The following is a 25,875-nucleotide window of genomic DNA, read 5'->3' as shown; positions in this document are numbered from 1 at the left end:
GATTATCACCTTCATCGTCATCATTTTTACTGCGCAGCATATTCATCACCATCATCACGTCATATATAGCTACGTGTACTTCGCTATACAGTAAGTGTAAACTTATCTACCAATTTCATATTGCTTAGCAGTTGTCCCTGTTATTAATAGAGTAAAGGGTGGGTAGTAAACAATACAGGGAGGGTTTAAAAACGTCCAAATACACGTTAAATATTTAAATAAATATGGTGTCCCTACTTCGCGGAAATTCAGTTATTGCGGTCGGCCTTGGAACCTATCTCCCGCGATAAGTGAGGGATTACTGTACTTGGCTTTACTTTATTCTCTAAGGCTCTCCTTGTTTTCCACCATGCTAATTCTCAATCTATTGTGTTGGTATCTCACACTGATAGTCTATTCTCACTGACCATCAGTTCCTCTTTACTTCTGTGGGCTTCCAAAATGTGTTTCCCTAGAATTTATCATACATTGAATGATATTGTACTTTATATTATATTTTTTTTCTGTAAAGCATCTTATGTTAGTATTCTCTGTGAATTGCAATGTATGAAATAAACATGGATTAATATGACCACATGATTACCTTGTAAAGGGCTTCCAAAAAGCACTCAGAAAGAATGCAAGAAAAAAGAATAATGTGTAATGCCAAAGGTGCTATATAAAATAAAGATACTTGAACAACAAACATTTTAGAAAGATGGTAACAAATAAAACAAAGATTGCTTTGATAGAGCTTGTTCAGGTAATGGATAAATGGTTAGTAAGGCGCTTTCAATACTAATCTCAGTTAAAAATGGTAAAGTTTGCATGGTGAAATGTTTGTTATAGCTGCTAATGGGTATAAAATACTTGTTTTATGAAGTAAATTATAATATTAATGACCATGACAGTTATAATATAACATCTTGCCTGAAGAAGTGGCCTGAGTTGCCTTGAAAGCTTGCATATTGTAATCTTTTTAGTTAGCCAATAAAAGGTGTCATGTTGCTTGACTTCTCATTACATCTATAATGGCTAACACGGTATAATACCCTAGTAATATAAATGCAGCAATTTATTTATTGAAAATGTCACCTATTCTGAAAAATGCGGTTTAATAATATTCAAAAGGAGATGGTTTGCAGCAGTGCTGACAAAAAAAATTAATATAAAGTAAAAATAGTTTTGCAAACCACAGTCATAGTGAAAGGCACCGTACACAATAAAGTTTGCTTGTTTTCTTTGTAAAGCACTTCTTTGCAGATCTTGCAGTGATGACCATTATGTTCCTAAGATGTACACCAGGAATTTTAACATGTGAATTTCTTGTCACACTACTCACAAATGTAGTAAGGGCTGAGCTACCACCTTGAACCATGTAATGCCCCTTAAGTTAACTCTGAGCAGACATAACAGGTCCGCCATTATGTACAAGAGATGTGCACTATGCTGTGAATAGTATCCCCAAGAATTTTTATGCGGAAGGTGAATTTCTTATCAGGATAAGCACAAATGCAGTAAGGGTTGAGCTATCAAATTGAACCATGTAATGTCCCTTAGTTTAACTCCAAGCAGATATAACAAGTCCTAGCACATCATAGCCGCTAAATGCTCACCCAATGAAAAGTGATAGCTGAATTCAATCTTCCATAGCAGACAAGGCCGCATTCACACCTCATTTCAACTCTTCACCAACCTGACAAGTTCACTTCAAACAATAAAACTACCTATGCAACAAACCCCACCAGCCCCTCAGCACACACATTCCTCACCTTCTTCATCTTTATCTGGTAGGCAGGAGAAAGCACTCTGGTCAGCAAAGGGTGTGCTCTTCATCAGGTTTTGGCCACTGTTGGTCCTGCTATTCCATGCAGAAGAATTGTTCTTGGCATCTAAGGCAAATGAGTATTTGGAGAAAGCAACTGAAAGGAAAAAAAACAATATTACTGTATTTGTAGATTTGAAAATAATGCAAGCATATTAAAAACATAGACAACTTTAAAGGTAGTCTAAAACAATGGACATTTCAATTGGGGCTGAAGAAACAAGTGTGGTGCCTAAGAGGAATGCCTGGAGTAGAATGGTTAATTGAGCCTGTTAGTGTACTTCAGCCACCAAGCAGACTTGACCCCAGGTTTCCAAGAAGCAACCTTGTTACAAACTTTCTAGGTAATGAGGCAAAAATCACCCCAATAATTAAATCTTTTCCAACATCTAGATGTAGACAGAAGCTGGCTTAATCTTTCATTATTTTATTCCTATAGTCAATTCAGTTTGTTCTTAATAAGTGCAATCCCACTTTATTGAGACAGCGCACCATACAAGAATTATAAGTAATGGAGGAAAACAAGTAAAACATAACAACAGACCATAATGTTGAAACACTAACAGAGATTCATCATTCAATATACAGTAGAATGATTATTTGTGCCCTGATTTACTATGGTTCTGTTTTATTCAAGGAAAATCTGTAAGTGTAGTACATTACTTGTCTTACAGTAATTCATAAAAGCTTTGGTGAAAATACTGTACCGAGCACAAACAGCTGTGGTGTGATCTAGGGGTTCAATTTATTGCTTCAGCATGATCGGGACTTCATGCCTATCAAAAGGGAAACAGCACACCAGGGAGTCTGGATAAAGATGGGGAGGGTTTCTCTACACCAAACATGAGGTCTGAAAGCTGTAGATGCCATAGTCAAAATTTAAGGACTGATCCAACACTACCACGGTATGATAAGAGGCTTAAAAGTGATACTGTGCCATATAAATTAGCAAAATCTTTTATATATATCTATCTATCTATATCGTAATGTTTAATATGAAATGGCTGCGGCCCTCTGTTTTATCTGAGTTTTAAGTTATTTGAGGTAGCATCAGTCCATATTGCCTCATATTATACACACACACACACACACACACACAGTAGAACCCTAATTATCTGTGTGTGTGTATGTAACTGAGATACACTGTATACTGTATGTACAAGATGGTAAAGATGGTTTTAGATAGACAGATACAGTAGATAGAATTTCATGCTACTGTGTCAGAAAGAGGATGTGAAACCCAGTTCATAATGGCACTCAGTTTTGTTTCAATTCTGTCCTTTGCTGCTAGGAGTCCAGAGTGTGACCTATTACTCAGCCTGCCCTTTTAATAAGCTTGTTAATTCGGTGAGCCTCTCTTGAAGTGATGTTACCAGCTCAGCAGACCACAGAATAGAAAAATCACACTGGCCATCACCGAGTTGTACAAGGTGTGAAAAACATCACTTCCCACATTAAAGGACTGGCATCTCCTAAGGAAGAAGAGCTTACTTCGGCCTTTCTTATATAGCTCCTTTGTATTACTAACCAAGTCCAACTTGTCATTCATGAGGACCCCCAAATACCTGTAACACTGCACCACCTCAACATTCATTCAGGCCTGTTCCTTGTGGTGCTCCAATGTTGCTCACAAAGTCCTTGAGTCTCACAAACAGATAGTCCATTATACAGGACACCATAGACTCATCCACCGGCATATCTCTGAGTTTGCCCCTTAACAGGGATGGTTGGATGGCACTGAAAGCACTGGAGAAATCAAAAAACAGAATCGTCACAGTGCTTCCAGCTTTGTTCAGGTGACAATAGATAATTGAATCCACAGTCCAGTCAACCACTTTCTGAATCATTCTGCAATCATATAATGACAATTGCATTTAAATAAAACAATACACTTTTGTGCTTCCCTCAGAATTTTGCATTATGGGTGTAACTGATACCAGGTGGAATCAGTTTATCACTGGCTTCTTGTTGTGATACTGAGGCCAGTATTGCCAATACTGATGCAGCCAGTGTCGTCTTGCAAAAATGGTTAACTTAACAGTATGTGTGGACATCAAAAAGTCACCTTTTGAAGACTTTGCATTAATAGACTATTACATTGAGTGCCAAAAAACAGACTTCTTTTCTTGTTTATTCATAGAAATTATTAAACAAGTTCAGTTCTTGCAAACGATCTGTGGAACAACAAACAAGCGTTAGCGTTTCACTTTTTCTAGAAAAAAACACGTACAAAGCGTTGCATTCTTTTGCTCAAAGAATGACATTATTATTTTTACTGTAAAATGTGCAAAACACTAAAAGCACGCAGTCAGATTAGTAAAAAGTATGATACAAATACCGAGTGGGCGTCACTTTCGGATTCACTGTCCGTTGCAGTTTCACTGCCTGAACACAGATTAACTTAGTCATTCACTTCATCACTGCTCCTCAACATCACTTCTCGTGTCACTGTCGAGAGCTTGTAACACTTGGACTGCTAAACACCGTTCATTATGAGCTGCCATTATTACTAGGCAAGCCTACAGATGAGACCAGAAGACGCGCCAATACCGTTGCCCGGGTAACGCTTGTAAACCGTTTCCCGAGTAACGCTCGGGACGACCACTTTTAGCGTTGTTTTTACACTCCGTTCTAATGCTAGCGAGTAGGTTTTAAAGATAATACAGTACATAAAGTAGTCATTTTGTAACAATAAATAAATATTTGACATAATATGGTAAGTTTGAAAACTTCGTCAAGCTGTAATTGTAATATACTTCTCCCAAAAAAACAGATTATTTTCTATTCAAACAATTACAACAACCTCACATCAGTTTGCCATACTAGATAGATAGATAGATAGATAGATAGATAGATAGATAGATAGATAGATAGATAGATAGATAGATTGATACTTTATTAATCCCAATGGGAAATTCACCTGGGTGCTGCCCGCCTTTCTGGAAGGCTTCTTTAAGAGTAGACTGCATCCTGAGTGCCTGATCAGGTCGCCTTCGTTGTAATTCCTCGTGTTCGGCAACGTGGCTGACATTCATTTGGGTTACCAGGTTTGTGGTGTTGCCGCAATAACGTACGGCCTTCTGGCACGTATCACATTTTGCTTCATTATTGTTCACTCAGTGGAGTAAAACAGGCCTACTGTAACTCCAAACACCTCTTCGCTTTCTTTCTGCCATTACCTCACATACACTGTCCCTCTGCTTTGGCAGGTGGACCGCAGCACTGCCAGTGTGAATGCTGAGCGATGAAAAGTGCGGAAGGAAAAGCAGCTCCAATTTTACACAATATAATACGTTTAATTTAATCATGTTCTCAAAATCCAATGCTTTTAAAAAAATAATTTCCAATAAAATCGCATATTATTGAAAGATGTGTACTATCGATACTTTTAATGTGAACATCGATGTTTGAATTAAAAGGTCAGGATAGGAAAAATCGCTACTTTAGTATCGATCCGCCCATCCTGGTTTTCTTCGAATGCCAGTGTTTAATGACATTTTGAAACGAGTGTGTGATTAAAGGCACTATATTAATATATAGTCATTTCTTCGATGACCATTTCTCTCCAAGTCACTTGATTTTAAGCCAAGAGCATAGAGTTCAGTCCATGTCTCCAACTCGCTGTTTGATTCTGAGCCCACTACTTGCAAAAAAGTGTAGAAAAACATACTGTACACAATTTTAATGTTTCTTTATCTTCCCGAGCATAGGAAAGACCCTCGAACATAAAATATATTATTATAAATTTACTAAGCGGTCCAGTAGTGGTGCTAGAATTCCAACACATAGTATTTTGTGACTCGTGTTTGAAACGCCGAACCTGGCGACAAAAATCGCGAGCAAGAGTGCAAGAAAGTCGGAAAAGTAAACCAACTGCTGCAATAATTTCCTCGCTATAAAGTATAAACCATCTGAGTAAGTGCAATACGCCGATACCTTCAGTTAATATGAACGAAGTGCGACACCGGCGGGAGTTGCCAGCACGGGGATTACCCTCCGGGCGGCGCTCTTCTGCCCTGTACGGCGCGGCAACCGTTTTGATGACGTCACGGGGAAAGGTTTGAGCGCGGCCTGCATGTTAAACGGGAAGAATTTTGCGTTTGGAGGACAGTTGCATGTTGGGTCTTAGATGAGCACAGACAATAATGTTAAAAAACGACAGAGAGAGACAGAAGAACAAAGGGAAAGCCGGGACAGCAGTATGTATGCGTCCCAGTATTTTTTGTTTTATTTTTTGTAACCTCTTCGGGGTCCCTGAGGGTAGTGGTATGCACCAACTGGTACAGAGAAAAGGAACTGCTCCGCGGCAGCTGCAGCATCCTTTCTGGTGAGTTACTTAAGTAATCATATTTAAAAGTAACACCTATACTGTAGTTCTTCCTTGTATTAGAAACTCCTGCACCAAAGTGAAAAGGAGTAATAACTGGCTACTAGTAAAGGGGGGCCATTTGTTTTTTGAACTCAGAGTGTAATGTTTGTTTGTCTGGCTGGTTGGTAAATCAACAGGTATGTTTGTCAGGATTACTGTTGATTGGCAGAGTTCGCCAATGTGGTTTCTGCAGCAAACTTATGTATCCGACAGTGACCTTGTTTGTCCAATCATCCCCAGAAAAACTGGTCAGGCAGCCTTCTTAAGCGAACTCGGCATCTCATGATGCTTTGCAAGCCGAGCCTGACATCACAGAGCTGTAGCAACCGATGTTAGATGTGACGTTACAACCTTACCAGTAACTGCCACCTCTCCAAATGCCCATATGAGAGCTGTGAGTAGCAGCAACAGCAGTACCCATGGTGGTCACAATCTGATGGATCTGTGGAGTGATTTTTTTTTCCGGCTACAATAACCCTGTCCGACACAGGGCGGAAATAGCAGCAGTCACTGCCAGCAGCTGGACTACATGGTGAGTGACTATCTGGGATGCATCGCTGCATGTAAGTCTAAGTGCATTGATAACCCCATGGAACTCTGGGTCACAAGGCTGGCCACCGGCCTGCATTTGTGTCTGTCTGAGCAGGTTTTTAGTCCTGGAGGCAGGGTCAGTCTGTCCACAGATTCTAATATTATCAGATATACCTGTGGGGGCCAAGTCTCAGAGAATTCATCTTTCTTTCTCCTGTTGCTATTGCCTGCAAGAAATTGTACTGATCTGACATTCAGTTCTATTCATTTTATCTCAGGGTGGCCTAGTGACGCAGTGGTTAGAACTGCTGACTCACTGCTCACGTCACACTTTTGGCTACTATAATGTGTCCAACAAAGTTAGAAGACACTTCTGTGGTTCGCAGAGACTCATAGAAGACCATTGCACCATTATAATCCACTCAAAACTAACTCATTGTCTTGTGCTTTTCACTGTGTTTGGCAGCCTCAAGGTGAAACATATTCAGTGGGGTTCGCTTATCACTAATCGGGACCATTGATTCATTATTAAATACAGGGCTGACTCACATTACACAGGGTCAATTTGGAATCAAAAAATTACCCACCCTAAACATCCTAAAGAATGTAGAAAGAAAACCCACAGACGCACAGGCAGAATGTGTAAACTTCACAAGAGACAGAGTTTAGGCGTGGGATTCAAACCCAGTTCTGGATGTGTTACCTCTCCACACAACTGTGCAACATCTCTGACAGAATGATAAAAATATTTTCCTTATTATTATTGTTTAGTTTTAACATCTGGCACAGTAGGCCCAATTGTCACCACTTTATAATAATAAAAATATCAGTGGGCTGCGTGTTTGGTATGCCACAGTGGAAATAGCATGCCATAAGGTTAGAATTATAAACCCTGTGCTAAACTCATCCCTGGTGTGCAATTCAGGAAAAATATTTCAGACAGCATTAAATAAATAAGTAAATGCACAAATAAAAAATGTATTGTAAAGTGTGACAGTAAATAAAGAAAAAGTGTGTGAAATGTGAGTGTAAATTGATAAATGTGTCACAGAATTTGTTTTTTATTCCTTATTTATTTAGTCTATAGCATTCCTCCAAATGCAACATGAAATACAACTTAAAAAAATTAAAATTGAATATTCATGCATCACAGCTAAGAGGGTGGACTCCAGTGTGTTTTTGATAAGCAACAAAAACATATTCCACGACACATTTCATGCTCCTTTTCTTTATTATTGTCACATTTCACAGTACTTTTATTTAATTGCATCATTGTTAATTTATTCAGTTTTATCACACTGAACATAAGTGAAATGTTCTGAGTAAAAGTTAATTGTGAAAAGTGTTGTTATATAAAAAAGATGACTGTTACTGCTTTGCAAAATCCTTAAGTGACAATGCTGAGAAATCTGACATTGCTTTTAAAATTTTCTTTCAATGCTGATTCTGAAAGGTGTTATATAAAAGTAAAGTTACCAAGAGAATGCTCTCCTGGTGTCTGTCTTAACCCAGAATAACACCAAACAATTCAAAATCTCAAAATATTGTGTTCGTTTTTAAAAAGCATACCCAAAGAACATAAATCATGATATTGTACTTGTACAATAATACAATATAATATATAATATATAATCATGGTGGTGGAGAGTGGCGATGTGTTGTGAGTTTCTCTTTGCAGACATCTATGTTTTTTTGTATAACATTTTGTTAATTCTACTGTTTGGGCAGTCACCTATAATAATTATTAATTATGTACCTATGATAATTATTAATTATGTGATTGACAAACTCTTTTAAATATTGAAGCAAATATTCAGAATGTGACTTTCAGCATAACAGTACATATACATAAAAAAATACTTGCAAATATATTTACTATATGATTGTGTATACATATCTTAATACCACACATCCTTTTTTAATTTATTTAATCAACTGTTCAGAACAGACATACAAGTGTGAATTTATACATGTAAACATGACAATAAATGTGACTAGAACATCCATCCATCCATTTTCCAACCTGCTGAATCTGTGACTAGAACATGCAGGTAAGAATTTCACTGTACTCTGTACATGTAACAATAATTGCTCTATAAACTATAAATAAAGATCCACTTCTGTGGTATGCCTACATGGGTAAACACCATGTCCACTTGTCCACTTCTTAACACCTGATCTTAAACCCTTTCTCACAGACCGGGCCATCATCCAAACTTTTCTCTCAACACTAGACTTAAAGGTGCCTGTGGTGTGAGAAAATGTTAAACACTCTACCTGGGACCACTTCTCAGTTTTGGGCCTCAGAGACACCTGACTCTAGGTAACCTTTAGTGGTCAAATGTACTCTTGAGCTCCATGTAAGTCCTTATGGGTTAAAGTTTTATGGGGAAACACAGTTCTCCCTGGCCTTTAGGGTAAATTGTCCAAGTGGCTTCTTATGGGGAACCTTTGCTGCATTCTTGGTGGTGTAGAGGTCTTCTTGCTTCTTTCCAAATCTCAGAGACCTCTCTCTCTCACTCACATTTTTTGGTTGGAACAAAGTATTACTATAGTATTCTGCAGGATTTTGTGTTATTTTTCCTCAAGACACTAAATCACTCTATTGCTGTAGGTGTTTTTACCTCCACTGCTTCATTTTTGGGTATGGGGTCCTGTGCTCCCAAACCATCCCCCTTTTCTCACAGTGAAGTGCTCACTAACAGCCAAGGTATATATTAATTGTTCTGTGGGTCATTTTCCTACTCTGTGCCATCTGGGTGGCACTGGTGCCCAGCCAGGCCCTAATTCACATAAAGGCTGATTTGCTTTGGGTAATTCTTTGTGCTATTGCTGATGATGAGCAGTAGTATAAAAATAAAATCAGATTAACTGATTGCCATGTACAATTACGTTTGATAGTGAAAGTGATAAAATATGTTACATAAAAGTTGCTACAAGTGGCTTATAAACTAAAAACAGTTTTATAAAACCGAGAGTGCTTCTTTTCAGCTATGTGATAAAGAATTTTTTGCCATGCCAAATTTGTCAGTTTGAAAAGCTCCATATAAAACATGAAGATTTGCAGCCCAGTATAGTTCAGTATGACACGACTCACTCTGAAAAGCCCTATACACTATACAATTAAGTTACACTTTTCACAGATGGGGTATGGAGGGTCTACAGTGGCTGATACTGCAGTTTTAGACTCTGTGTTTGAATCTTGGCCTGGTTGCTGTCTTTGTGGAATTTGTATGTTTTCCCCACGTCTGTGTGTTTTTTTCTGTAGGTACTTGAAGTTGTCCTGTTGCACCCTAAAGATTGCAAATTGGGTATGAGTGTGGATGTATGCATGTGTGTGCGCTTTGTAGCAGACTCGCATTCCCAATAGGATTGGTTACCTCCTTACGCCTAATGTAGCTAAGATAGACGCTGACACCCTACAATGCAAGTCTGGAATGAAATAAGGGGATTTGGAAAATGAACAGTTGAGGCGATGACCCTAATCATGATGATAACTTTCCAGAGTTTTGTGATTAGTACTGGCAAAAGGGTTTTATATATAATAAGGAATGATGCATGGATCCCTTTAGAAAGTACTGTAACATTGCTGATGTTGAAAGTTTGAATATTTTGTACAATTAATGTTGTTCTACTACTTACCAAAACACATTGTGATACTTTTGATGATAAGTTTAATCTATCCGTCTATTTTTATATCCACATACTAGGGTGTTATCCATTATGAATGAATGAACATAAAGTGGAGGACTCACAAGTTCCAACTTTGAGTGTTGTGGGTGACCAAATGCACTAGTTTAAATTTGTACTTTGATATAAAATGTCTTCACCTCCTCCTTCTTACAGATACCGAGTTCCCTATTAGTCCTTCCACACTCCTTTTCACAGTCATTAGATTTTGCACTGAATTGTGATCCCTTATTCCTAATAGTTTTATCATTTCTAGTAAAAGGGTGTTGTACCATGTTAGCCATTATGAATGAAGTGAAACGTCAAGCAAAATGACACCTTTTATTGGCTAACTAGAAAGATTACAATATGCAAGCTTTCGAGGCAACTCGGGCCCCTTCTTCAGGCAAGATGTAAATCCACATAATGAAATTTAGCTTTGTGGTGGGCCAGAATTTTGTCAGCTTTGGGCATAAAGCAAAAGATGAAAAGTGTGAAAAACTCACCATTAAATCCTTCCAATGCACACCAGCTTTCTGTCTTAGGAACAACTGCGTCATAGTTCATGTCTTCATGTTTTACTTCGGCCTGCCTTTCTTCCTTCATACCTGTAAAAACCAATTGGCACAGTAATGGGGATGGTAAAGAGAAGAGGTGTTACAGTCCAGAAGTTAATTTATAGGACATTCTCCTTGGTGATTAACAAAAAGTATATAAAAAAATAATTACCTTTTCTCCTTCTCTGGCTTTTGTGCATGGGCAACATTACATAGACCCTGTAGGCATTGTTGCCTTTCTTAATGCTTCTGTCATGAAGTTCCTTTACATCTGGCAGGGAATTGAGAGCACATCGGAAGTTGGCTTTCCAAGTCTTTGGATCTGGCTTATCAGTTCCTGGTTTATATTTTCCTAAAAGAACACCATTTTTTGAGAACAAAACAAAAAGAACAGTAATATATAACAGAATGCCCCCAAAGTGGTACACCTCTCAGGCCACCATTAAGTCCCTTTGCTGTTCAGGTCATTCCTGCAATTTGAAGTAGAATGTGCCATTTCTGAGTATGGCAGCTTCAAAGACAACCAATTGGGCTGAACACTGCTAAAACACTGCCCTTTCGGACTGGTGGCCCTTATAGACTGGGTACCTGTTTATTATTCTTCCTTAATTGCTTACCAGGGGTTACGCTAATGCATACAAGGTGTGTATGAAAGTAGAACCAACTTGAGACTGAAATGCTTTATGTGCTAAAGAGTACTGAAAAGAAACCATTTTAGAAGAGAACATGTCACGGATGGACATAACTGGCACCGCAGGTAGCACTGCCCTCTGATGCGGTTAGCAGGTTTTTGTTGTTTTTTACTGGTTGTATTTACACCTCTGAATGCAGTCTATGTGTGGACAGTAGAAGATATCAGCACAAAAACTTCCTAACCTGTTAATCCCTGCATGACCAGGATTATGTGAAACCAGAAGCCACTGATGTTGGTGAAAGTTTTTAACAAAAGTAACAAGTCTGTCTTTTGGCCTTAAGGTGGACATTTGCCCTTTAAATGTAAAGAATTATTATTATTATTACATGACTGGTACTTGCTTTTCACTACAGTGAAGGAGGCTGCAGTATTCTGTACTCCCAAAAAGCAGGACCAGGAAATAGGAAAATTAATGGACACTAGCCAGCCGCATAATTATTTATTGATGGGTGAACACTTCCTAAAAGACACAGTTGTACAAATGGGGTGGGTTTGAGGATACGACTGTGAGTGAATGAAAAGATGGAACTCTGGAGAGAGCAACATACAATTGTCCGTGACTGAAAACGGGATAGGCACGACAGAGCCCTCCTCCCGCGTCATGCTCATGTGCCCATACGCAACACCTCACCAAACACCGTCTCAGTCGCTTTCGTCTCTGCTACAGTCCACATACACCTCTGAGCCACGTTGACTTTTCATTGTTCTTATCTGCTACAGTCCACATGCACCTCTGAGCCACGTTGACTTTTCATTGTTCTTTTCGGTTCCGGCTGCTTTTAGCGTATCCCATGGTCTGTCTTGCGTGCCATGGTCGGCTGCTTAGTGAATTATACAGGGATATCCGGGGAATAAGGACAGTGTGTGAGGTAGCAGCTGCGATAGTTTTACACTCCAGTACATTGCGGTGAATGCTGGTAACAGTTAGGCAGGCGGGCAGGTGGGCAAGCCAACAAAAACACTATGCTCTTAGTATGGTATGAATCAGGTTTTTGTAGACAAAGGTTTTCGCCGTTCCTGCAGAATCATCTAAGAAGAAGCATGTTTGTTGCGGATGGGAATCGCTGTATGCAGCGTGTAAAAGAGTTTGGGAGGGTGGACGCAGTCGTGCATATCCCATGACGCGGGAAGAGGGTTAGAGTTGGTGGACGGGGCTCTATCATGTGTCCCCCATGGTCTTAGAGTTGGTGGGCGGGGCTCTGTCGTGCATACACCATGCGCACTGCCTGCTCATGGCGGGCGGGGCTCTGTCGTGCGTACACCATGCGCACTGCCTGCTCATGCCTCATGAGCGAGGGTGGATGCGGGAGGAGGGTTAGAGTTGGCAGGCAGGGCTCAGTCGTGCTTATCCCATGGCGTGGGAGGAGGGTAAGAGTTGGCGGGCGGGGCTCTGTCTTGCGTGCGTCTTGCTTGCCATGGTCTTAGTGAATTATATATATAGATTTTGGTTTAATTTTTCAAAATTTTAATCATTTTCTTAGTTTGCAATGTAAATGTTTTTGTGGCCACAATGAATACTCACTTTGTAAAATTATGTATATAAAATAAGTACTTACTGAGAACAATGAGTTTATCTGACTGATTGCAAAACTCTTTAAAAGCAATGACACTGCTGATGATGAAAGGAACTATAACAAGTAAAGACCCTCATTGTGATGAATGTTGGCAATAACTGGCATTATGTAAAATACTCAAAGAGGGAGAGGAGGTAGAAATAGTGAATGAATATAAATACTTAGGAACTTACCTAGATAACAATCTTAACTGGAATACAAATACAAAAAAATTATTTTCTAAGTGCAACCAGCGCTTATTTCTCCTCCATAAACTCAAACTATTTAAAGTAGACAAGGACCTCATGTTGTCCTTCTATCGTAGTAAGATCCAGTCCATGATCACTTTCAGTTTCATTGCCTGGTTTAATAGTCTGACAAACCAAAACTCAAAAAAGCTCCAGCAGATTACGAAGTATGCAGCTAAAGTTATTGGGGCTGATGTAGATGATTTGACTAGTGTGTGTCAGAGGGCAATGCTAAAGAAACTGGAAATCATCTCAACTGATGACAGACATCTATTACATGTAGAACTAAACTTCAGTAAATCAGGAAGGATAGTTGCTTTGAAAACCCACACAAATCGCTCCAGAAACTCCTTTCTTCCTAGTGCCATACGACTTTTCAATAAGAAATATCGGAGATAATGTTTAAGGTTTTGATATATATCCTGTTACCTTTTTTTTTTTTTTTTTTTGGTATAGATATGTTTTATCTAACTGCCTTACCTTAACCTTTCTTATTTCTATTTGTATGTTTTATTTCATTCTGTCTGTTACTTGTTATTAGATGCAACTGAGAAGGCAAATTTCATGTTTTCCTGTGTAAACATGACTAAATAAAGAAACCTAACCTAACCTAACCTAACCTAGTAGAGCTTGTGGTGAAAAGTGTTATATAAGGTAACTATCAGGTGTAGCCAGCCCTGACCGGGGGTAGAAAAAAGTGCAGGTGCACTAAATAATAAATTCCCCAGGTGGAGAAATTCTGGCCCCAAACCAGGGTTTCACAGACTAAATTCACCATGGGGAAGAACTTTGCATACCCGTGCCAAAGTCCCAAAAATGCTTCCTAAGGGCACTTCCCTCTTATAGCTTAGGTGTAGTCAAATTTCAGAATGAAACTTAGGCCATGGTCTTCCCCTGTACAAATGGGAAATCTGCAAAATTTGGCAGATTATGTGGTGTGGATTTGCACATCAAATAAACACACACTCGGCTTTATGTATTAGAAGATTTATTGTTTTCTAATGTTTTCCGATAGTCCTTTGTAAGCACTATATAAAATAGTGCGTAGAATATTTAGTGCTTATTATGAATGTCACTAGATTAGGAGCACACACTGATGCAGTGCGTTGCTGCACCCAATTCATGACAAACCAGCTCATGATCTCCGATTAGGACCCGAGTGCAGCCATGCAATGGGTGACACCTCAGCACCACACTAGTTCAGATGGATTGGAACAGTGTGAGGTTAACCACTCTCTCTCTTTATTGTCATAGACATCCTCACAGGTGGCGCAGTGGTAGTGCTGCTGCTTTGCAGTAAGGAGACTGTGGGTTTGCTTCCCAGGTCCTCCCTGTGTGGAAAGCGCTTTGAGTAGTGAGAAAAACGCTATATAAATGTAAAGAATTCTTATTTATTATGGACAGCCGGGGGCCATGCCCAACTGGGATGCCAATACTGTGGAAGGACCGGGGCGGGGGGCAGAGTGGTCTGGGCATTAAAACTCTCCTCTGTCGCTAGGTGGCAGCCCCAGTGGGTTGCTGCAGTGCCAGGGATTCCCACAGGGCTTTATGGGAGTTCGTTGCAACCCTGTTGAGTTCCATGGATTTTGCCGGGGGGAACCCAGAGACTGCAGAGCCCTAAGACACTGGGCGTCTGCCACATCTAGTAGTACTTCCAAAACATGCTAATGGACCACCAGAAGTGCTCCCAGGTGTGACTTAAAAGGAGCCAGAGTCGTGGGTTGGATAAGCTTGCCGGAGGAGGAGTGGAGGCAGAAAAGTGGGGAAAGAAGAAGAAAAGAGGTGCTTGGTGCAGATGGGAAACTGGTGAAAAGCGTTTCTCACTGAAATAAAGTCTTGTGTGTTGCAAAGACTTGTTCCTGGTGACTCTCTGTTGGGTTTGTGTTCCACATCGCTGATGTGTCACATTGGTATTTATGGCATTGTGTAGTCCTTGATGACTCTAGTGTGCAGAAAATAATTAAAGCAGAGATATACTAATGATTATATGCATATAATTCTTCCTGCACTTCCCATATTTTGTACTTGCTTGCATATATACACCTACATCAGGCAGTGTGGTGTAGTGATTGAGGCTTTGTGTGACGTGTGGTCCGTGGTGCAGTGCTGATTTTAAATACAGTAATAGCGCCCTGTGTAGGTGTGTAAATGCGTTTCACTCTGCAGTTAGCGGAGGCACTGTTTGACTGCACCGCATTCATGTGCTGTGGAGGGCAGATCAATCAGGATGGTCCATGCTGCCGCAGAGGTAGCAGTTCCTCGAACCTGTACCCAATTACCTAACAGTTTTAAAAAGAGTCTGTATGAGAGAGAGAGAGAGAAAAAAGGAGAAAGGAAGAAAATAAATGGGGTAACAGAGAGAATAGAAACAGGTGGTGGAAAAAGCAGCATCAGTGGAGAGATGAAATGGGCCAGTCAGTTAGTGGGAGAAAGGCAGTGTGATTTTGGGCCCCACGAAGGAACGATGGAGTGGTGTTCCAGGGGCTGGTTTGCCCCACTGATTATTTGTATAGAGTGTGTGCAAGCGAGCGAGCGAGCATGGTGTAGGCCTCCCCAGGGATCTGAGGTATGACTGTGAATATGTGAAAGATGACGAGAGGAGGGCCGACCTCACGTGGTCCGGCTGGCGCTGTAAGGGCAGCTAAGACGGAGGTCGGGTGAAATAGACCACGGCTATTCATGTCTCCGCCAGCTGAGAGAGCAATGGTTGAGCCGGAGAGATAAAGATGGAGTTGTGCTAGGCTCGTCTGTCTGTGTTTTAAGAACCCGTTTTTACAGTGAATTTTAACTCTTGAATTGTATATATTTATTGAAGACATTTTGGTATTGCACCTGGGGATACTTTTTTTTAATTTTTTATTATTATTATCATTAATAAAAGCACTTTTGCACTTTTTCACCATCCCCTTGCTTAGTGTGCCCTTGTCTGCTCGGCTCATCTCGGTTACAGTACTGAGTACAGTGTTGGGTTTGGAGGCTCCCAGAAAGGAAGGGCAGCTGGAGCCGACTTGTGCCATCACACTTGAGGTTATGGGTTCAGATCCCACTACTGAGACTGTGTGACCATGTGCAAGTCACTTCACCTGCCTGCACTCCAATTAGAAAACAACAAAAGAAATGTAATCAATTATATCTCTCAAGTGTTGTAAGTTGCCTTGATTAAAGGTGTCTGCCAAATAATAAGTAATACATTTTAGCTTGTACTGGCAATATGATATACTAGATAAGATGAGGAATGAGGCTCTTTTGAAATATAAATAAATAAAGAAATATAAATATCTAAAATTACACTAGAAGACAATACTTCAAATGCTGCTGTTGCCAAAAATTCTGATTACATATGCAAATGTATAGCATAATATATTAATAACGTGAACTACTGGGTACTACACACTGTTGTTGATATCAGTCATGTCTTTGTTGCATGTCGGAAGTCATGGAGCCATCCAGTCTGGACCTTTTCTCTGAACCATGACACTTGCCCATGTCTCCGCTGTAGCAGAAGCTCTTGTTTGATGGGCTGAAGTGGTGCCTTCAAGGCTATTTGCCTCAAGTGAAAGGAGCGTTAATTTGTTTCAGCTCCCTTAAAAAAAAAAATGTGGTGTAAAGAATGAACAACCGAGTATGTGCCATAGAGAAGACCAACCTGTTCTCAGTTTTGGATTTGTGCCCTACAGATGAAAAAAATGTTTTTTTTTTTTGTTTTTCTTTTTTTCTTTTCTTCAATGGAAAAGGCCGCAAGGCAAACTTCATCAAGGAAGTTTCATTATAACAATGTAAAAATGCAAATAAGCTGAGAGAAACAAGCACGGTAGGTTATGATAGGTGTCAGAGAACAGGTGAACTTGTTTGGTTTTTTGGGTTTTTTTTTTTTACCTTTTAAACATAATTCACACTTAAGTTTGCTTTAAATTCACAGTTGCCTGCGGAAATTCAGATAATCAAAAGTTTACTAATTTGTTTAGATATTTTTTTTATCGTTGTGGAACGCAATTGCCTCTGGTGCAAAGTACATAAATAATGAACTGACATAAAGTGAAGGGGAACCTGGGAGAAATGGCAGTGTAGCCAGGCCTTACCACCCAGCACACCAGACAGTTCTATTTTTCTTAGCACCTTTAATAACTAGGGCTATCACAAATTGTCATCCTCTCACTTCCTTCTTCTTCTGCTTTTGAGTGAATTTGTTTACAAGTTATCAAAATACAGTGCACTACAAATGCAGTAGACTCTGTACAGTCCGGCACCTAACTGACTATACTCCTACTATTTCTGTGAACAATCAAGTTATTAAAGTGTAAATAAACACGCTAAGTAAGAAGAAGACAACCAGGAAGTTAGATGGGGGTGTGGATTGCTGCTTTGTAATGGAGAATCAAACCAGACACCCATTAGGTTTGTTAGGTGCTAAATGTATATTAAAAATTACATAGCCTACATTATCTCTGCTTATGCTTTGTTACTCACTTTGATCATCCATTACCTCTGTTAAATAAAACCATTGTTACAAGCTGTTTTTAGCCACTTTTATCCTGGTGGCCTGTAGGAGATATTTTTTTACATACCTGAATACACTAATAAAAAGTAATTTACAAAAACTCATGCATTATGTATTTTACACATACAGTATGCTAAATATTTTAATTCAATGGTTTTCCATATCAGGACATGATTATCAGCCACCTAACCCTCACAATTTCCTGTAGTTAACTTAATTTGGCATCCAGTGGCAAAGGACAAATAACACTGGTCTACAAAAAAATATTTTTAGTTTGCTTCTGGGAACTTAAGATAGGCTCTTTATTAAGTTTTTTACACTGATTCCATATATGAAATCAGAATGTACAGTAGCTAGCACGTCAGGTTTTTGAAATACACATCATTGATGTTTTCACACTTTTGAATATCAATATAATATATCAACACGATATCTGGAGTTTGCACTATGTCCCACCAAAATTGTTTTGATGTGTTTATTCTGAAAACAAACCAGAAGACGATACCAGAGACACATTAAAGCATATTTATGTCAATTTACCTCAATATAAAATTGAGGTCATCATGCCCAGAAATGTTGGAGGCACTCGCTTTTGTGCTTGTACTGCACATCCGTCTCTCTTTGCAAGAACCAACAGTAGTCAGCCATCATGCTCGGAGTGAATTTTTCCCGATACCAGTTTTCCATCACCTTTATATCTTGATTAAATCTTTCCCGATGCTTATCTCTGATATCGCTTAGATTTGGTGGAAAAAAGTCGAGATGAGAATGTAAAAAATGCGTCTTCAGTGACATTCTAACTCCCGTAAGCTAATGTACTTTCAGTATATTCTCCACAAGCTCAGCATTATTCTCTGCTCTGTGACTGTCAAGAAAATTCTGGGCTACCTGCACGAATGAGGGTGCTGATTCAGTGGGCTTCAGTTTCCTTTTGAACTCATCATCAAGCATCAGTTCACAGATTTCAGGGCCAACAAAAACACCTTCCTTAATTTTGGCTTCACTTTTCTCGAGACCAAACTTATTTCTTAAATGTTGAAACGCATTGCCTTTACTTTCCAGTCACCCTAGTTGTCCAAGACCTGGAACATCATAACTAAAAAATGGAACGTGCTAGACGAAAACGGTTTTCAGATTTGGAGTCAGCAAGTGAAATTTGTTAAAGTACTGGTGAAAGAATCCCAGTAACAAAACGCTTGTTGACCAGTGTAATGGATCTACTCAACTAACAAATTTTTTTGCTCAAAAAAACAAAACATACAGAAGCCATGTGTCAAAGAAATAAGTGCAGCTCATAACTGTGTAGTTTATAGAACCAGCTTTTGCAACAATAACTTGGAAGTAATCTGTTTTGATATTAGTGTATCAGTCTCTTATATCATATTAAAGGAGCTTTATTCTGCTTGCCCTAGTAATACTTCTTTAATTAATCACTCTTTGAGCTTTTTAGCTAGTACACATCAAGAAATCAATCCTCATATAGTACATGTCAAAAGAAACAACATCTCAACATAATGTATATAGTAATACACAAAAAAGATAAAGAGATCTAAAACAAGGTTGGCTTGTAGTACTGTGCCTCCATTTTGCATAGACTGGGTGAAATGATGCAGTAAATTACAGGACTATCAACAAGCATAGAAACTATATATACATTACTGCAGCCATGTAAAGATTGCCACAAAACAGGGGTGCTCATCCAAAAAACAGAACACAAAATTGCATTGATTGCCAAAATAATAATACAAAAAATTACTAAAAATAAAAGCACAGTTAAACGAAAACCGACACAGTGGGCTAAAATGAGTTTTGAAAACTGGATTATACCATATAGTGACTTTCCAAAGCAAGAACCATGTAGGGCGGACGGCCGAGGATGCCTCCATAGTGGAAGGACTCGGAGAGAGGACATACACAGGGCACTACCTCCCTCAGTGCGCTAAATGGCAGCCCCCTTGGGTTGCAGCTGTGTCTTGGATTCCCACAGGGCTTCATGGGAGTTGGATTTCGGCCCAGCCCTGTTGGGTTCCGTGGGTGCCGATGGGCCACCTGGAGTGCTCCTGGGTGCAGCATAAAAGAGAACGCCTAACTTCATTCAAAGAGCCAGAGTAGGGAGGGAGAAGACAAAGCTTGCAGGAGGAGGAGTGAAGGCTGAAGGAGAGAAAGAAGAGAAGGAAAGTGCTGTGTTATATATTATTGTGCCTGGTGCTTACTGTATCTGTGCTATGCCGGTGGTAAAGTTGGGAAGCGTTGCTCACATTAAGATAAGCCGAGCGTTGTGCTTGAGAACTTGTGTCTGCGTCTGTCTGTGGTGGGTTTGGAGGGCTGGTGCCCCTCTGCATACTACCTATGACATAACAAAATAGCTAATACTCTGCTATCTCAGTTGATCCTTCATAAGCAATACCACAAGGTAAATCAACTAACATACATCATTTTTGACATTTCCATCCTCCAATGTGCACATCCAATTTTAAGACCATTTGTGTTAATGATAGACTGTCGAGTGATAGGCACAGCATGACAGGACTAAAGCACCCCCCCACAGTCTGTGACTAAGTGGCTGCAGCGGTTGAAACAAAATGAAGTAGGGGGCAATAGTGTCCTAGAGGGCAGTGTGCACTGTAGTTTTTTGGGATGTTTTGGGTGGCGTATATTGTATGTTTTGGTCTTTAAGTACATCACTGTGATGCTTAATTTATGGTGCCAGCAGGATTATGCCTCTTCTTGGGTGTGTTGTCTTGTTTCTCCTCTTATGCTTATTTACCTTGACTCTCTTGCTTTACTGTTATGTGGGATGTTGCAAAGTGAAAGGGACTTTATTTTGTGTGGAGAGCTTGACCTTTAGCAAAGGAACCAATGGACTGAACTGAAAGCATTAGATAATATGTAAATTAAGAAAATTTATCCATCCATCCATCCATTTTCCAACCCGCTGAATCCGAACACAGGGTCACGGGGGTCTGCTGGAGCCAATCCGAGCCAACACAGGGTGCAAGGAAGGGAACCAATCCCAGGCAGGGCGCCAACCCACCGCAGAAGAAAATTTATTAACATTAAATTCAGAATTTAACTTACTCTGTTTGGTTGTTCATATTATTTTAGTAGTTCTAATATGTGTGTGAGTGTGTTTGTAAATTAGTTTCATTAAAATGCCCATATCTGTTCATTCCAGTACCAATACTGATGTTTATCATTTCCATTTTCTTTTCTGCATTTTGCATGTGTATAAATTGCAACCAACTTCATTGACTTAAGTGAGTACAGACTAGTTAAAGTTACCTTTTTTTCCAGTCATCTGTTATTTCTGACTGAGTTTTAATGGAAACATGGCGTACTGCAGCCATGAATTCAGAGTAATGGATTTTGCTTTTAGGATGTTTCAGTTGAATGTGTTCTTTATTTTCAAATAACAGTGCAACTGACAACGCAGCAATAGGTTGATGTACACACAGTGTGAGTTTTTTCCCTTTTAGCTCAGAGACCGCATACTTTATTGGTTGGTGCTCTTTAGGATTGCTAAATAAACTTGTATTATATTTTACTTTGCTCAATCCAATATGAACAAGAGTCACATGCTGCTACAGTGTTGTGTTTGCTAGAATTCATGGTTGAAACTCATCATACACTGACATTTTACCCAGCAAACCACAAACTGTTCCTTGATTCTGTGTTGTCATACTGGTCTAGCATTTTGGAAATAATGTTGACAACAAAACTTATACTGATAATTTTAATTGATTATTGGCTGAGGCCAGTGTGACATCCCATTAATCTTGTATCCCATTCATGGTTATTATGTTCCTGTGTACTTCATGTTGTCTCTGCAAATTTCATTCTAATTGTTTAAACTCCTCACTCTACTTGGTGAATTATGCATCTAGGACTGCAGCAGTTCCGTTTAATGTGTTGTAGTGCATATTTTCTGTGTGTTCATGTCCTAAAATGACATGACATTCTGGTTGCAGTGAACATGCTGTTAAATCTCTCTTTAATCCTTACAATCAAAATAGACTGAACCATTTCAGGTCATTTTGTAAACTTTCTCATATGATGCTTTGAATAGAACAAGCAAGTTAACATTAGGGTACAAGTTGTTTTCAGATTATAAAAATTTATTTAGTGATTGCTTAACAAGAAGACGAAGAGAGCACAGTTGAAGTAGCGGGTGTTGAAAATATATGCATGGATAACTGAACAATCAAATGAGATCTTGTAGGAGAGAAGGGGTACCTGTGTGCCATAAACTTTGACTGTCTGGTTCTCATGTGGATTCCTATATGAGTTATTCTTTATCCCCAAAATGTGCATGTGTGCAGTTAGCTGAGAATATTTACAACATAGGATTCAGCTGGCTATAGAAAAAAACAATAATTTCAGGAAAGGAAGTAATCATAAAGCATCGAGATACTTGTACAAACAATTGTCTCTTCCAGTCAGTCTAACAAATGTGATCAGTGTTAGCCATGTCGTCACATGCAGATCAATGACTGCAGTTCAACATACAGAGTACAACAGGAGGTTTTTACTTTCAAAGAAGATCAAAATGTTTTCTAATAGTCCAACTTCTTCTGCATGAAGTGTTTTTTTTACTATTAATACTCCCACCAAATGTATATTCTTGTGCTGGATTTTAATTGTGTAAACTTGCTATAGAATTTGGCGATTGCATTTTGTTCTGAAAGTTCAAAGACTAAAATGGTTTTGATTGATAAAGATGATTGATTTTTTTTGTTCTAACTTTCCCACTCCCAGTTCATCTCACACTTACCTGTGTGCAGTGCCCAGCTTCTGAAAAGTGATGCATCTTTGTCAATATTCCATCCGTGGCGAGCTGCATGTTTCCAGGGAATCTGAAAGGTGCCAGTGGACTATAAGGAGAGAAAAGATGATTCATTTTAAACAAACGCTATCTCAAGACACTTTACAAGTACAGACCCATATTACAACTGTTTCTATTCATTTAGTGTGAGTCAGTTTTCTTACCCACCACAACTATCTACAGTTAGCACTCTTTCTACAAACGATTTCTAAGACATGCATCCAAAGTTGAACTGGCTCTTTTTTTTTTTTCATTCAAATTTCAATATACAATGCTGCCAACTAAACAAAAATGCATCAAATGAGTTTATATACCAAGAATTACAAACTTTCATTTCTTTAGGAGTTTAAAATGCATCAACAGAGAAATAAGACATTTAATTTAAAGTAATAAGCTTGTTCAAAGGCATAAAATAATGTGGCTGTTAGTTTTACTTTGATATTCCTCTTCAAAATTCTAGGAAAGGGGGGCAAGTTAAAAATAAGGCTGGCTTTCTAATATAATATATTTATATAGTCTCTATATCTGTTTTCTGTAGGGCTTTTCATAATCTATCATAAATAGTTGATTTGTATATCTTGTACATTATATGCTTTACGGGGTCCTTATTATCACATGTACAGAGTTCAGTGCAGTGGTTACTTGCTTGTGCTAATTAGCATGCAGTACATTGCCACTCTCTAGAACCATAATTACAACAGCAACAGCAATTTATTTTTTGTATAGCCCAAAATCACACATGGAGTCTGTTTATTTGACGGCCCCCCAGCCTTGACTCCCTAAGAAGATGAAAAAAACACACCCCCCCCCCCCCCCCCCCAAAAAAAACCTGTGTGGTGAAGTAAAGAATGGAAGAAGTCTTGGGAAAGGCAATTCAGAGACGGAGCCCTTTAGGATGGGAATGCTATGGGTGTCAAAAAATGGGATAAATGCAATACACCAAACAAAACACAGATCTAGATGGCCAGTCTATCATGGCCACAGCAGAAATACAATACAATAGTAAAATAGTAATATTACAAACTAAGAAGCAAAGTAATGAGTTGAACTACATTATTCTAAAACTTCTGTCTTCCTTGTTTGAAATAACTGTCTTAACTCAAAACTACTTGAAGCTGCACAAATAAAAAAATATAATAATGTCACAATAAATAAAGGCACCTGTTATTGCCAGTCTCATATGCCAATCAGTTATCTTAAAGGGCATTATCTCGGGTAACAGGTCTCATTATCTATCTTCTGTACCAGGGGTTCTCAGACTCTGTCCTGGGGGCCCACTGTGGCTTCAAGTTTTTGTTTCAACCAAATTTATAATCAGTGACAATAACTGATAACACTGATCTCATTTAATTAACTATTTTTTTTTTCTATTCTCTAATTCTACATTCAGAAAAGCATAGTAGCATGACATTTACATTTATAAAACATTTACCAATATTTCTGCTTTTGCTATAGATTGAAATGCTTAACTCACTTTTGTTGCTTTCGTTATTTTGCTCTTTCTCTGTGCCGTTTTCCCCCTTCTCTGTATCTTAATAATGACAATTAAAAACGAGCAGAACAGATACCCAGGTAGACAACACTGAATCATGAAAGGCTGCAACTACTTTAGTGTCAGCCCCACTAATTAGTAAATAATAGATTAATTAAACAATTAGAACACCTGGAAAGGTAGAATAAAAATCAAGATGAAAATATTGTTAAAAAGTCTTGGAGTCACAATCCCACCTAATCCATTAACGGCTGTGTTTGGTGGGCTTAAAGTGGAGAAGGACAAACAAACTGTAATCGCCTTCACTACACTGTTGGCACGCAGACTTATTTTGCTCAACCGGAAGAATCCTAACTCTCCTATTCTAAGTCGGTGGGTAACTGATGTTATATACTATTTGAAACTGGAAAAAATCAAATTCTCACTTAGAGGATCTGTGCAAAACTTTTTCAAAACCTGGCAGGATCTAATCAATAACATTTTAGAATAAGATTTTAAAGCACTGAGGAATCAGATTTGCTCCCCTTTTTTCCTTTTTTTTCTTCATTTATCTTTATTCACTTATTAATTCATCTATGTACTTATTTTTACTAACTTTAAGTTTTACTCTGCTGGCTTAGCTCTCTTACTCAGGGGTGGGGGTTAATTTGTTTTCAATCTTATTTTTGTAAAAATTGATTTATTTGTATGGAATGTTGTGTGATTTCAATAAAATAAAAAATACATTATTCCCATATACAGTAACTGCTTAGCACATTTCAAAAGTTTTTATTTTTTGCCAAACATAATTTTCTAATTTCTATGTTGTTCCCAAAACACAGAATTTGGGACATAACAGTTCACTTAATTAGCCCAGGAGTCCAATTAAAAACAGAAACTGGTTGGAACGAAAACCTGCAGCCACAAGGGGGACCCCAGGACTGAGTTTGAGAACCCCTGTTCTATACCGATTGCCACTCTTGCACTATGTATTTAGTGCTAACACTTTTTTCCACCTTTAGTTGTCTCAGATTTTGAAGTAGTGGTGCAGGGGTTAGTGCTGCTGCTTCACAAGTCTAGTCCTTGAGGTCAAATCCTCACCTTCTTTCGCAAGTGTTTTCCTTCCTGATTTTTCCACCCACACTCCAAACCACATGCACGTCAGTTGACCTGGCAAGTCTAAATTAGGCCCGCATGTGGGTGTGTGGATGAATGGATTGCAACCCTGTCCAGAGAAGCTCCCAGCCCTGTGTCCATTGTTGCTGAGATAAGCTCTCTGCCACCCTTAATTGGATTATGTGGATTTGAGAATGTTATGTTATACACTAAATCAGGTTTCTGTATTTTGTGATGTTCTACAGTTTGGGCAACATCCCATATGAAATCGAATATGACAAAAAACATTAAGAAATATGCACAAAATAAAAATGGGAATCATCCAATTAAAAAGAAAGTATCTGTCTCCTTTGTAATTGTAATGCTAAATTATTCCCATATACAATATATTACATTTACAAGTCACATAACTTCTTGTTAAACTTCACTTTTTTCTGGGAATTAGTGAATCACTTCAGTTAAATTAAAGTTTAAGAAAAATTCCCTCTTTCTGCAAGGTTCCACAATACCAGAGAATTTTAGAAATAAACAATAGATTATAGA

At 38.8% G+C, this 25,875-nt stretch overlaps 1 protein-coding gene across 1 annotated transcript in view; it reads right to left on the bottom strand.

Moving 5' to 3' along the window:
• LOC114647300 (uncharacterized) overlaps window positions 1-25,875 on the bottom strand; it is a 45,973-nt gene that overhangs the window by 16,442 nt on the left and 3,656 nt on the right. The window contains exons 3-6 of the mRNA XM_028795975.2: window positions 22,695-22,794; window positions 11,103-11,282; window positions 10,880-10,981; window positions 1,752-1,901 (exon numbers count right to left, since the gene is read on the bottom strand). Coding sequence (XP_028651808.2) covers window positions 1,752-1,901; window positions 10,880-10,981; window positions 11,103-11,282; window positions 22,695-22,794 — 532 coding nt within the window. The remainder of the gene's footprint in view (window positions 1-1,751; window positions 1,902-10,879; window positions 10,982-11,102; window positions 11,283-22,694; window positions 22,795-25,875) is intronic.

Source organism: Erpetoichthys calabaricus, chromosome 2 (genome assembly GCF_900747795.2).
Source record: "Erpetoichthys calabaricus chromosome 2, fErpCal1.3, whole genome shotgun sequence".
NCBI lineage: Eukaryota > Metazoa > Chordata > Cladistia > Polypteriformes > Polypteridae > Erpetoichthys > Erpetoichthys calabaricus.
This window is presented reverse-complemented; position numbering and strand designations above follow the sequence as displayed.